The 13,961-nt window shown below is 42.6% G+C and overlaps 1 protein-coding gene and 1 long non-coding RNA gene across 4 annotated transcripts in view; one reads left to right on the top strand and one right to left on the bottom strand.

Moving 5' to 3' along the window:
• LOC135902056 (DDB1- and CUL4-associated factor 8) overlaps nt 1–5,536 on the top strand; it is a 48,226-nt gene extending 42,690 nt beyond the window's left edge. For 2 of the 3 annotated variants that reach the window (XM_065431955.2, XM_065431954.1), the window contains exons 13-14: nt 1,169–1,288; nt 4,842–5,536. In XM_065431955.2, coding sequence (XP_065288027.1) covers nt 1,169–1,288; nt 4,842–4,949 — 228 coding nt within the window. In that variant the 3' untranslated portion in view covers nt 4,950–5,536. Of the gene's footprint in view, nt 1–1,168; nt 1,289–4,809 lie in introns of all 3 variants that reach the window. The other variant, XM_065431956.1, reaches the window with a different exon arrangement.
• A 2,495-nt stretch (nt 5,537–8,031) lies between these two features.
• Nucleotides 8,032–13,891, bottom strand: LOC135902084 (uncharacterized). The gene is made up of 3 exons (XR_010564392.2): nt 13,746–13,891; nt 11,797–11,863; nt 8,032–8,097 (listed from the first exon to the last, which is right to left on the bottom strand). It is a non-coding gene; the product is annotated as an uncharacterized lncRNA (long non-coding RNA).
• Between the last annotated feature and the right edge of the window lie 70 nt (nt 13,892–13,961).

Raw genomic sequence — 13,961 nt, 5'->3', positions numbered from 1 at the left:
ACAAAACTAGCGTGGGCGGCGCAGAGTCGAGCGATAACGACACGTTTCGATCGCCTGCGTTGTTGTCAAGAGTAACTTCAATGAGTTCTATCTAAAAATGAAATATAACTGGACAAGTAGCATTCTATTTCATGTTATAATACAATACAAGGATGTTTTTTGCAACTACTAGTAGTTGAGTACTAGTGACAGAATTTAACTGAGTGCTTTCGTCGTTGAGCAAGTGCTTGAATGTCCCCGAGGGAGTCTCTAATCATGTCCTGCATTTACCTCAATTTCTCTATTATTAGGGCTCTGCTGGCAATAATATTGATGCCTTAGAGATTCTTGAGCGCTAGTAAATCACTTTAGCATGACTTAATATTTGCCTTTAGTGTCCCTTTAAGCATGCAAAACAAACAGTGCCCATGAAGCCACAGTGCACCTGTCTGCCCTGCATGCCTCCAAGCTCCAAAGCCAATTTCCCGCGAGATGACTATAATTATTTCTTTAAATCTCTGTGCTTTTTGTGTGACATCCAACTGCAAAAAACTGTAACGTTGCTTTATCGTCATTGCAAACATAAAAGCAATGTGCAGCATTCCGTAGGCTAGTATGCCGTCAAGCAAGTGAAGCACACATGATACACCATATTTGCGTAAGCATTTTTGCATGGGCTTTATGCACTTTCAGCAGTGTGTTTCATCATTGCTTGTCCACGCTTGAAGGCATTGTTAATTGTGAAAGCTGCAAAGTACATGTTTCTTAGAAAGAAGGCAGCTAAAGAAAAGAAAAGAAAATCACAAAGCTATTTCTTTTTTGAAACTTCCTTCAGCTCATCGATCTCTACATAACTCATTTGATAACCGAAATTAATCATACTTTGATAATTGTTTTCACCAAAGTATATCATGCTTGTGCCTATACGAAAAGAACTTAAAAAATATTTAATGTGGTGATTGAAATCCAAAGGCATTTTTTTTCCTATTGCTCTCCTGGCATTGCGATTGAATTGTATAGATTGATTGGTTGTAAATTACTTTACAATACTTAAGAGCTACTAGGAACTGCGGTCGTCATGTGTTGTGCTCTGACAGTTCTGTCAGGGCTGAATGATGTTCTGTGAAATGAAAGAAATAAATAGCTTGGTTGCGAGTTGAGTATGTTTTTTGTCCTTCTTCACTTGCAGAGGGTGTGCAAAAACATGAAAGAGCGGGAAGAGGAGAGGAAACGTGAAGGGCACGAAGCCATTGACAGCCAAATGTTGTGGTATCTCATGCAGCAACTGCATCGATCAGCCCAGAGTCGAGTAAGATGTTTTCCTAATAAGGAGCAAACACAACATGATTTGAGTTGCTAGCCCGTGGAGTGCATTGTTAAACTTATTTTATTATTTTTATCTGGGCAAGGACAATCTGTGCTGACAAGATGTGCACAGAGCACTTTTTGTTGCCTTTTGACCTCTGTTAGCTATTCATCCTTGAACTTGCATCTGAGGAAGCCATTCAACCTCTCTTGTGTCCTGTGGGATATAGATTTTAATGCGAAAATATTTCTATGTGTTGATGTCTCTTAATCTCTCCAGATTTATTGGGAAATGTTCGTAAAAATAACTGAAACGAAGGCAGACTGTTTCTTCACAAGCACTTTCAAAGAAATATTACGGATGCTATGTCATGCTCAATATGCCACTTCTCTTCAGATCATCAAAGAGAAACAGTAGTGGGCTCAGTCAGTCCTCGGGAAGGTAAACCACCTGGGAAGACCAAAGGTTGTTGTCTTCCCAACTGCAGCAAAATTTCACTTGCTAAATTTCTTATAAATGAGTGGTACAGTGGAACGTCGACCCAATCGTCGACGTTCTGTCGACCCAATCTTGTTTCATGTTATTTGCCGGCTCCAGCATTCATGATCGAGAACACGGTAATTGACCCAATACAGCTACGTTTCTTTTTTACGGGCTAATGCATTCCCGGAAAACCATCTTTCGGCGCCAAAATCCACACATCACGAAACTGCGATGGTATCGCATGTTTTCATGGTGGTGGATCCCGTGTAGCCAAGAAAAGGAGCGAGGCGCGCACAATTGAGAGCAGTAGGCAACCACCGTGGCAGCTTCCCCACAGTACTCACTCAACCGTGTCGTGTAAATGCCAACGTGCACTTAGTTTCTTCTTCCGGTACCAGCAAGCCTCCTCGCAAATCATAGCGTGCGGCATTTACTATCGTAACCAACACTGTTGCGATAAGCATCTTCACCTTGCCTGTGTGTAGTTACGCATGTCTCAGGCAGCACTGGTTCCGTGGCTGCGTATATTAGTGTGTTCATGCGCCAGCTGCTTTTCCAACAAATCCGTTCCGTCATCTCTGGGGTTCTCGCGGCTTGTTGCGGCTCATGCGGTGCTGTTGTTTGCGCCTGGTGCAGGTGTTCTGGCCGCCATGTGGATTGTCCTCTGCATTGGCACGGCCAGTGCAGCTGCGGCCACTACCCTATTCTTTAGTAGGCTTTGCACAGCGTGCACATCTTCTTGAGATGACATCGATGCCAAAAATGGTCCAAGGTCCCTAAAAATGGTATCCCTGGGTTCCCTCTCGCATTTCTGTTCCTTCGGTAGCGAGGAAATTTCCCCACTAAGCACGCGAAAATTACAGAGCGCAGCACGAGTGCGTCTGCACTTCTCGGCATTGGCGTCACTTCCCCTTGTTTCTATTTCTTACAAAATCAGTTCAGTTCAGTACAAAATCAGAAGCCGCAGTGCTCATCATCTTGTGACTGATTATTGATCACAGCGGCGAGGGCCTTAAGACTTCCTTTGCAGTGTGGCCCATTTGGCCGTACTTGAATGAAGACCCGCGCCTTCATACAAGTAGGCCTGCCTTTCACTACCGTGCACGCATCCCGATTATTTTTTTGCCAGTGAGCCGGTCTGCAGCAGATCGTTCATTCATTGCCATGTAGCCACAGCTTTTATGCCAGTGTACGGGCCGCAATAGAATCAGTCATCGGCCTCGACAATTTCCGCCGTGTTTCTGAAATTGTGCATGCATTGCACTGACTGAAAAATGGAATAACTGCTCGCCACAGCCGCTGTGGACAAAACTGCGATCACTGTCGATGCGATCTTACATGCTGACTCTGCTGTTCTGAAGGCACACGACCAACGCACACACTGCGTCAAAATGGAACTACTGTTTCCTGTAGATGCTGCTGATGAAACCGTGGCCTTTACCAATGCAATCAGGGATGGTGTCTAAGCAGCTCTGAAGGCAGGTGCAGCCAATGCGGTGTCGTCTGGTGGTAAATGCATAAACGCACAAATAGACATGAAGCATTCGGCATTTCTGTTGTTTAGGTACAGTTTCTGGTGATGGCTGTGGCAATGTGGACTCCGCTACTTCATTTGAAATGCTCACTAACACCACTTTTGCTCTCTTCCGAATATACCAGTGTGTGGCCAAATACGCTGGAATTAACGAGAGTGAAACCATGCCAAGCCATGCCTGTAACATGGTGTTACGAGCCACCCTGTTTGCTATGCTGCAAACATGCTTGCCATGAGCAAAGTTTTTCCCATTAGACTCTACCACCATGTCAACTGGCATGAAATCGCAACTTTAGTTGCCAAGTCCCATCGAAGTGGTGCTAATTAGGCTTAGCGGCCTGGCTTGTTCGATTAAAATCACTTTTGGTCTGTGAAAAGCCATTGCAGGAAGATTGCCGCCAATATTTTTGCACCTCTATAACTTATCAGCGATCGAGCGTGAGATCAGACGTACGGGCTAGACTGACGGCTGTAGTAGCAGAGTACACATCCATGTGTGGTCCCCTCCATGGCCGAAAAGTCTGTCGGTGGCGTGCGCATTTTGGTCAGTGGCTTGACTCGGTTGAGCCGCAGCTAGCAAGCCAACGTGCTCCGACATGATAACACAGATCGCAGGTTGCGTAATCGCAGCGGTACAGAGCACATGTATGTGATTTCTTGTTCCTCTTATGGGAATGGCAAGATTTCGACGGGTCATCAAAATCCACAGGAGACCCATTGCTGGCCCATCGGAGGCATTTATTTCACTTGTTTCTTTCTCCTAGACATGACCACAATCTTCCTTTATTTTTTTTTTCTATCCGATGTCTGCATGCACGCTTATAAGGAATGTTAAATACGACTGGTATAACGAAAGTATTTTCGTGTCTAATGCGATTTTTTTTAACAAAGTTCGACTGTACTAAGGCTTTGAAGCACATTGAAGGAGCCAGCAGCCATATTAGGAAACAGTAAAAAATAGCAGTGCTTTTTCTATTGATCTCTTTGTTCCGCTTATCAGCAGAAGCTTGCTTTTTATTTGTTTTGTTGTTTGCTCATGCAGCCCACACAGTGCTGTGAGAACCTGAAATTTACAAGGAACGCAAAAGGAAAATTGCAGAGGCTCCCATCTTGTCGTCTTGCTTAAGATGACCACTTTGCCAACCAATAGGCTGTCTGGCGATTTTCTCAGAAAACACCAATAATATATGTCACAGTGAACTGTTGTGTTTAACTACTCAATGCAAGTTTAAAATAATTAAGCTGATCTGCACCCTTCCCTATATATATTTGCTTTCTTTTTTTAAAAGCTGTTGAGCTAGCAGCAAGACATTCTACTAAGTAAACGATCGTGAAAACAAGTATGCAGGAGGTTTCAGTTGGGCTTGCTGCTGTTGATTCTATAGGCCACCTTTTTTTTTTTTACCCCAAAGATGAAATTTCTAGCAGTTTGGAATTGAAAGTGTCATGGAAGATGTTTTCTTATGCTTAGGCAGTTACACGTTTGTGCTTACTGTTTCTCTTTCAGCAATATAACATTCTCTTTTTGAACCCTTGAAGGCGCGCAGTGACAGAGGTGGTGGCGCCGACAGCAGCACCGACAGCGACAACAGTGATGACGACGACGACATGGACACTCAGCACTCTGTGCAGTGCGTGCAGTCGTGATGTGCGCGAGGGAATGGGGGCGCTGTCCCGAGCCACCAGTGAAGATTTTTTTGTCGTGTGATGAAACCAGAAGACTGTGTGCAATGAACACTTCCTCGCAAGCATCATCTGCTTTGTCGTTAAGTAAACGAATAGTGCTGTGTGTGGTTCCTCGTGCTTACAAGGAGGAAGTGATTATTTCATCAAAGGGTTGCAGAGCTGCCCACTTCTTTTGTACTAGCGTAGGAGCGCTGCACAAAATGTGAATACTTATATATAAAAATGTGTCTCTGTACAAAATGAACAGCTCAGATTTAAATTATGTGAGCGTCAATTCGCACATCATTTACAGTTCACAGGTGTCGTGAGTAAAACTTTCTTTTTTGATTTGAGTTACGAAAGCAAGAGTTTTTATTGTAGCCAGTACAGGGGACGTTGGTTGCAACTGTAATAAGGTAACTGCATTGCAACACTGAACATGTAAAAGTGGCTTCTAGAGTATGGATGCAAAAAAAAGTGTTATCAGCCCTGGAGAGTACTAAGTGCAGTTCTTTCTGTAAAGGAGTGTTAGTTGAATAAAGTGGTTCTTGAGGTTGTTGCCAATTGAATTGGTCTAGTTTCCCAGTTATTCTTGGATTTCTTTTTCTGCACATTTGTTCTTTGATATTAAGCTTACTCTTCTGTGAATGCGGCCTTAGTCATGCATTCTTGAAACAAGTACTTCTAGCTTTTATTTAATAAAGTAATAGTATTAGAGCCCAATGACATGGCTAAAAAAGGTTAGATTCCATTTGTTGTTTTCAGCTTAAGAGGTCTATCTTGCTGCAAAGTTTATATGTTCTGTGAGGGTTGCTAATACGCCTTTTGCTTTGCCCTGACAATTGTCTACTGATAATTTCAAGGATTGTTCTATAAAAGGTCAATGTTAGAAGGATGTGTGGTCATTTTTTTGACTCCAGCCTACTTTTACACCAAACTAGTAAGGCTTGGGAGAGGGATAGTTGGTATTTCATAATGAGTAATGATAAAGTGTGAAAGCACTTTTCTGTCTCATTCTTTCACGCTTGATATCCACTCATTTTCTTAGCAGTGAAGCGGAAAATTCGGCAGTCTATTGTTACCTTAGGCAAACAATTTCATGCTGTGGTGAAAATTCTGTCTGAAAAAGGAACTTACACCAAGGATATTTTTTGGCCTTTATTGGCTGCAGTGGTGAAATATGCTCCTTGCTTCTGCAGTAGCGAAACGGCACAGGGTTTGAGTATGGACCAGCTTTCCAACCACCAAAAATGGAGTGTCGTTGCAGCTCTGTGAAAGTTGCCACATTGAAATATGTAAACAGTACTTGTGAGATGCTTTCGCTAAATGGAACAATACTGGCTAATCGCATGGCAGCAGGTATTCTGTCTTTTTGCAGAAATCTGATTACACTCTGACTAATGTACTGGACAGAAACAATATTTCATTAGACAACTGTGCTCGTATGTTTTAATGCTAGTAAAAGAAAAGTGCACATGGCAGTTTCTCAGGTTCTTCAGCATTTTCTAGCATATTGGTTGGGCTGGTGTGAATTAGGGATTTACACTTGCAATGCTCGCACACTGTGTGTGCGAGCATGCTTTACCTAATGTCACAGCGCACCAGTGAAGTGGTTAGCGAGTGTAGTGCTCAGAAACAACGTATACAGTAAACTCTCAGTTGTGCAAACGCTGCATTAATGAATATTTCAGAATAAAGAGCTTTTGGGAAATCCCGGACAGTTTTCCTACGTTTTCTATGCAAAAATCTTTCAGTTAAACAAATTTTCGAATAGCGAATATTTCAGCTGAATGAACTTGATCAGTGGACCCAGCCTCATTCTTTAAATCAGTTCAACGAAGTTTTACCCTCTGCAGCGCTGGCATAGCCAATGCTCGCAGCCCCCTAATCGCCCCTCCAGCGGTGTAACAGTAACATTGGTTACAATTAGAAACTACTGGGATAAATCCTGCCTTTCCTCATTGTGCGGTGAAAGCGAGCAAGAGGAAGGAACAGTGCAATGAGGTGATTGACCCCGGGATGTGGACAGAGGTCCGTCACCAGCTGGATGCTGACAGCAACATTTCGTTTGAAGACTCCGTGCAGTGTGACAGTGAGCTCGTTACCTGTGCTAAACTATCAGATCTGGAAGTTGCTTCCAGTGTTTGTCTCAAAAAGAAGAGTGCGACGAGGAAGATGCAATGGCAGAGGTAGATTCAAACCCTGTAGCTCTAGCCGAGGCTGTAGGATGCCTTGGAAAGTTGCGAGACTTTGTTTCTCAGCAACGTGCTGTGCCAGAGGAAGTGCACAAAAGCTCTCTGGACAGCTTTGTTACTTCTTGCGCTTTAGAGCACCAGTGCAAATGATTTTTTTGTTGTTGTTGTTCAAAATGAGATGGGCAGCAACGTAACTGTTACGCACTTTGTATATACCGATTTACATGACTCCGTAAATTGCATTTCACACTTTTGACTCTGTCTGCTGTGCTCTATGATGTTCCATATTCTAGTGAATATTCAGTTTAGTGAACTTTAAATTTAGTGAACTGTTTCCTTGGATACCTCAAAGTTCACTCAAGTGAGAGTTTCATGGAGTGTTGAGAGAACTAGACAGTTCATTTGGAAGGAATGGAGGCATGTTACATGTAATGCGTAGGCAAATTTTGAAGTGTGGGTTAATTAGGGGCTAAATTAAAATTGCTATACCCTTGCTTTCTGTCTGTTTAGGTATTTTATACGAAATGCTTAATTTTTTCTATGGACCTGGGCGAACAAAACGGCAGCAACCTTATATTCAGAGAGAATGGTGACCATGTATGCATGATATGCACAGACTTTTTCTTCTCATTTTTTAACTTAATTCTTTTTTTAATTTGAGGTTCATTGTAAACAATTTAAACAACATATATACACTTAGGAAAGTGTTAAAGGAACTTGAATTATGAGCATTAAAAATAACTACTTAATGCTCATTTTCTCCATATTTTCTTGCATTATACAAGGCGCGAAGTACGCTTCCTCAGTCTCCTAGGTGAGCTGCACAATTCGCCTTATTAAGTATTAAGCTTACCAGCTGCGGTTGCTTAGTCGCCATGGTGTTGCGCTGCTAAGCACGAAGTTGCGGGATCGTATCCTGGCCAAAACGACCGCATCTGAACGGGGACAAAACGCAAAAACACCTAACTACTTAGATTTAGGTGCACATTAAAGAACCCCAGGCGGTGAAAGTTCCGGAGTACCCCACTACAGCATGCCTCGTAATCGGATCATGGTTTTGGTACGTAAAACCCCATAATTTATTTACAATCAAAGCTTAAACTGTAGATAAATTAGGTGCATCCGTTGTAGGAAAATGTACAAGTATTCCAGAGGATCAGAAACTCACTTTACGGATTGCATGGGTGGTTTGCCCTATGTGCATGTAAGTGTTATACTATGGCCGTTATTGCGATGTTTTCACTCTCCTAGAACTATATGTGCCATTGAGCGGAAATAGGAGGCATGTTAGGGTAATGTATGGTGAAAGCTTAATGTTTCTAAATTATGTTCTTTGGAAATAATAATTGTGTACTCATTTTCTATCTTCAGAGAGAGAAACAACTTTACTGGTCCATTATGAAATGAAACGCATTAAGCAATTGTTGGGGTGGCTCCCTCTTCGCGGGCTCCATATGCTTCCAGGGCCGTCTGGCCCCTGTGGATAAGTCGGAGCTGGTCTTTCAGGGCGGGGCTGGACAGCATGATCTCCCATCGCTCGTAAAGGGTGGGGATAGCAGGGGGGTTAGTTATGGGCATAGGTGGCAGGTGGTCTGTGGAAAAATTGCACCGTCCTATGACGTGCCGAAGGGTGCCTAATGCATTGCAGTGAGGACATGTGTTCTTGTATCTCTCTGGGTATATTTTGTTTTGGAGGCAGGGGTGGGGAAAGGATCCTGCCTGGATTTGCCTGTATATTGTTTGTTCGGCTCTGGTCAAGGAGTGGTGGGGGTGCGGGAATGTCTTCCTCCCGTCCCTGTAATATTTGACTATATCTCTAGAATTTATGATGTCTTCAGACATTATACAAAGCACATAGAGTGCTTGCCCCTCTGTTCTTTGGGGAACTAAGTGTGGCAGCAACTTCATAATGGGTGGAAATATGGGGAGGCACCTCACTTCTGATGTTTGAGCAATTTATGTCTATAGATGGGTCACTTAAAATGTTGCCCAAGCCTTATATGGATGTTGTCTCAGCATCATGCATGAAAAGTGACACATTATTTTAATGTGCACAAAATGGACATCATAAACCATATGCAGGCAACATTTTAAGTTGTGTGGTTTGAGTGCAGGCAATTGAAATTCTTTTTGCGAATGCACAAAAGAGGCAGCCTCGCTGGAAATTGGGTTGCGATTCTGCAAGGTCATGCAAGCCTGCTGTGCTTTTTGGTAAGTTTAGTCTGCAGTTGCTGTTACAGTAGCCAAATAAAAAGAAAGACCCTAACAAATGGTCATTGCTGCATAGTGGTGTTGCATGTGCATGAATGTGCACACCTACAATGCCCACAAAGGCCGTGCATGGCATGCACCCAGCACAGTTGACAGAACGTGTTGCGTGTACACAGAATGATAATTCTTTTCGCTCCATTGTTGCTTTAATTCTCCAGTGGTAGTTGCATGAGGGACATTTTAATGCAATAACGTTAAGGAGCCCATGTTGCAGAAAATCTGGCGTCTGGTGTTGGATGCCGCCTGGGCGAAAAGAATTTCGAACCAAATTCCATACCACACACACCCAACCACTTCTCTACCACCAAGGTTGCTCATATCGTGTCTTTCATTCTTTACAAAGTTATTCCTCGAAATTTTGAGAACGGCAGCCCACAAACAAATGTAATGGAGAAAACACCGACAGCGCATGGCCTTTATGTCGGCTCTCCTCAGACTAAAATATTAAATGTGCATAACAATAAAAGGGGATCGACCCACGCAGGGGGCCGCATTTCTACCAGAAAGCTTGCCTTTGTGCATAGCGTTCGCAGTCAGTGTTTCCCGGTAAACATTACAGTTACATAAGCTGCAGTTGCCGGGAAGCATGAAAAGCAGTAAGTGTCCTTGAACACTATGGTTTTCCACTCTTAAAGGCGAATTTTAAGCGTCCTCTAAATTTTTGTAAGGCTGCCATATCAGCGTGACCAATACTGTCATATGACCTAGCTGCTTTAGAACTCTTATCGTAACAACAAAAGGATCAAGGCACAAGTCCTACGGATTGAAATGTCAGCATCTTAATGGACAATTTGCAAAAACCAGACACGGAAGTGTGTTGCATTGCAAAGCTGTTTTCCAGCTGAAAAATCTCTTCCGCGCAGACCACGTTTCTACCCTTGGTGTGAGCAGAGTTCTTCTGGATAAGGTGCGGTCAGGAGGGCACTGGAGTATAGCATATATAAAATGTCTTTCCCTTGGTTAAGTTTTGCCCCTTTTGAAAACTAGCCTGAAAATTTGGTTGTGTCACTTTTCCCATGTGCATAGTAAGGTGAAATGCGATGTTCCTATTCAAGGTTCACACCACCTAAAGCTCCATCCCAAATCAGCTTCCATGCTTGGTCGTGCCAGGCAGCGGTGACAATTAACTTAGCCATAATGGTTGAAAAGGGGATCAAAGGGGAAATTTGGCTTATGGTCCACAGACTAGAGTATATTTGGTTGCAAAGCAGTTTTCCCTGAAAGGTGGCATTACAGTGAATTTTACAAATTGCCCATAGACCACCAACGTAAGTTGGCCAAATGTTAGCACTTCCAAGGCTCATCCAATAATCAACGCACACATAGGGCACGTACTTTCATCCCATGCACGCATTTTCTTAAACCACATTACGACCTTATAGCTAGGACTAATGGACCGCTATCCCAGGATCTGCACTTCCACTCTTGTGGCTAATTCTGATGTGGCACATATGCGGTGGTCTGAGCCTTGCACAAATGATGTAAATCCTGGAACTATGCTCATTTCTTGTGCAGTATAGCAACAGCTGGAGACCATTTGAGTCGACCATGAACAAGAACAAGATTTTAGGGCTTGCATTTAACCTCATGCTAATTATCAGTGCACATTACAGGCTGAATGGAAAGACCAGAAGGAGTAATTTCATTGGCAATTAAGTGCTCCACCTCCCTGTAAGCCATGCAGCTGGTTCTAATTCGGTTTACACAACAAAGCGTGCGCTACAAATAGTATCAGCTTTTCATGCTGTTATAAATGAAACTGGCGCCACAGCCCCAATATTATTTCCTTTGATATGTATACAAGGTCGTATAGAAATAGTAATTTGATTGAAAACGGAAGAAGGCTGCAGTAGGGAATAGTCTGAGGAGGAATAAGACCAAGAGGTTGGGAGTGCAGATACAGGTATGCATGTTGCATCTCGCGATGTAGAGCCACAGCCTTGACCAGAATTGCAGTATCATATCCGTGATCATGAGAAAGAAATTTACAGAATAAAAATAGGCAGCTTCAGAAGCAGCAATTGAAGGGGGAGGTAACGCACCAAGGCAACCAATAGGTAAGCTCTCCCAAGTAACAAAAGGACCTAATAAAGAAACGACAAACAATTAAAGTGTCCAACTCAAGAGATCAGATATAATTCGCAGAACTGTCAAAATTGATCAACAAGGAGAAAATAAGGGATATTTGAAAGTGTAACATAAGAAAGACTGAGGAAACAGTAAAAGTTGGACACAGCATTGAATCAGCGAGAAGAAAACTTGGCGTAGGACAAGCCAAGATATATGCACTGAAAGATGAGCAGGGTAATATCATCAGCACTTTTGAATATATAGTAAAAGTAGCGGAAGAATGCTATACTGACCTGTACAGTACTCAGAGCAGCCACGATACCTCCATTCGAAGTAATGAACAGGTTGCAGAGGCTCCTTCTATAACAAGCGATGAAGTTAGAAGGGCCTTGCAAGACATGAAACAGGGCAAAGTAGAAAGAGAAGATGGAATAACAGTTGATGGAGGAGACATCAGACATGATGGAGGAAACATGGAGGAGACATCATGCTTGAAAAGCTAGCAGCCCTCTATACAAACTCTCTCATGACTTCAAGGGTCCCAGAGAACTGGAAGAATGCCAGCACTATACTAATCCACAAAAAGGGAGATGTTAAAGAATTGAACATTTATAGGTCCATTAGCTTACTTCCACTATTATATAAAATATTCACCAAGATAATTTCCAATAGAATAAGGGCAACCCTGATATTCAATCAACCAATAAAACAGCGTGGCTTCAAGAAGGGATACTCTGCAATGGATCACATCCATGTCATCAATCAGGTAATTAAGAAATCTGCAGAGTATATAGGGCTCTCTCTATATAGCTTTCATAGAATACGAAAAGGCATTTGATTGAGTAGAGATATCAGCAGTCATAGAGACATTACGTAATCCAGGAGTACAGGATTACGTAGATATATCTTGGAAAATATCTACAGAGATTCCACAGCTACCTTAATCCTCCAGAAGAAAAGTAGAAAAGTACAAAGCGGTCAGATAAGGAGACACAATCTCTCCTATGCTATTCACTGCATGCAGGGAAGATCGAAGCTTATATTCAAGCTAATAAACTGGGAAGGCTTACGGGTAAGGATCAAGGGCGAATATCTCAGCAACCTTCGGTTTGCAGATGACATTGTCCTGTTCAGCAACACTGGGGATGAGTTACAACAAATGATTGAGTACCTTAACAGAGAAAGTGTAACAGTGGGATTGAAGATCAATATGCAGAAGATAAAGGTAATGCTCAATAGCCATGGCAACGGAACAAAAGTTTAGGATCGCCAGTCAGCCTGTAAAGTCTTTGAAGGAGTATGTTTACCTAGGTCAATTACTCACAGGGGACCCTGATCATGAGAAGGAAATTTACAGAACAAAAATGGGTTGGAGCGGATATGGCAGACATTGTCAGATCGTGACTGAAATTAAGCTTACCATTATCATTGAAAAGAAAGGTGTACAATCGGGGCATTTTACCGGTGCTAACATATGGGGCAGAAACGTGGAGACTGCCAAAGAAGCTTGAGAACAACTTAAGGACCGCGCAAAGAGCGATGGAACGAAGGATGGTAGGCATAACGTTAAGAGACAGGAAAAGAGCGGTGTGGATCAGAGAGCAAACAGAGATAGCCGATATTCTAACTGACATTGAGAGAAAGAAATGGAGCTGGGCAGGCCACGTGATGTGTAGGTTAGATAGCTGGTGGACCATTAGGGTTACAGAATGGGTGCTGAGAGAAGGGAAGTGCAGTCGAGGACGGCAAAAGACTAGGTGGGGTGATGATATAAAAAAATTTGCAGGCGCTAGTTGGAATCAGTTGGCACAGGACAGGGGTAATTGGAGATTGCATGGAGAGGCCTTTGTCCTGTAGTGGACATAAAATAGGCTGATGATGATGATGAAAATGGGTAGGCGTGCACACGGCAGGCATTACCAAATGCTAGCTGCGAGCTTACCACTGTATAGTAATAAAAAAGTGCAATCATTGCATTGCACTAGTATTAACATATGGGGCAGAAACTTGGAGGCTAACAATAAAGCTTGAGAACAAGTTAAGGACCATGCAATGAGCGGTGGAACGAAAAATCGTACGCATATATACTTTGATTAAATCACTAACTTGAGACTTGAGTCTAATACTACTTCACAGCCGAATCGAGGAAAACGAAAAATAACCCGGATAAAAACTTTGTTAAATCGCGTATTTCGTTAAATCAGTTGGACTGTACTAGTGTACAAGTGCTGTGCATACTAACCCTTTCAAGGTTTTTCTTCCTTGTCTTACTTTAGGTGATATCAAAAGAATAAGAAAGTGCACTGCCTGAAGTGTTCTGACTTGAATTAGCCACAACTACTTAACCATATTCTCTATGACTTAACGAAGTTGATGTTGGTAACCGATGCTTCCTCCATGTGGGTAACTCTGTGCAAGTGGGTAGCCAAAATTTTTTTAAATAAAAATAGTCATGTCA

The sequence above is a fragment of the Dermacentor albipictus genome, chromosome 4, assembly GCF_038994185.2.
Source record: "Dermacentor albipictus isolate Rhodes 1998 colony chromosome 4, USDA_Dalb.pri_finalv2, whole genome shotgun sequence".
Classification (NCBI taxonomy): Eukaryota; Metazoa; Arthropoda; class Arachnida; order Ixodida; family Ixodidae; genus Dermacentor; species Dermacentor albipictus.
This window is presented reverse-complemented; position numbering and strand designations above follow the sequence as displayed.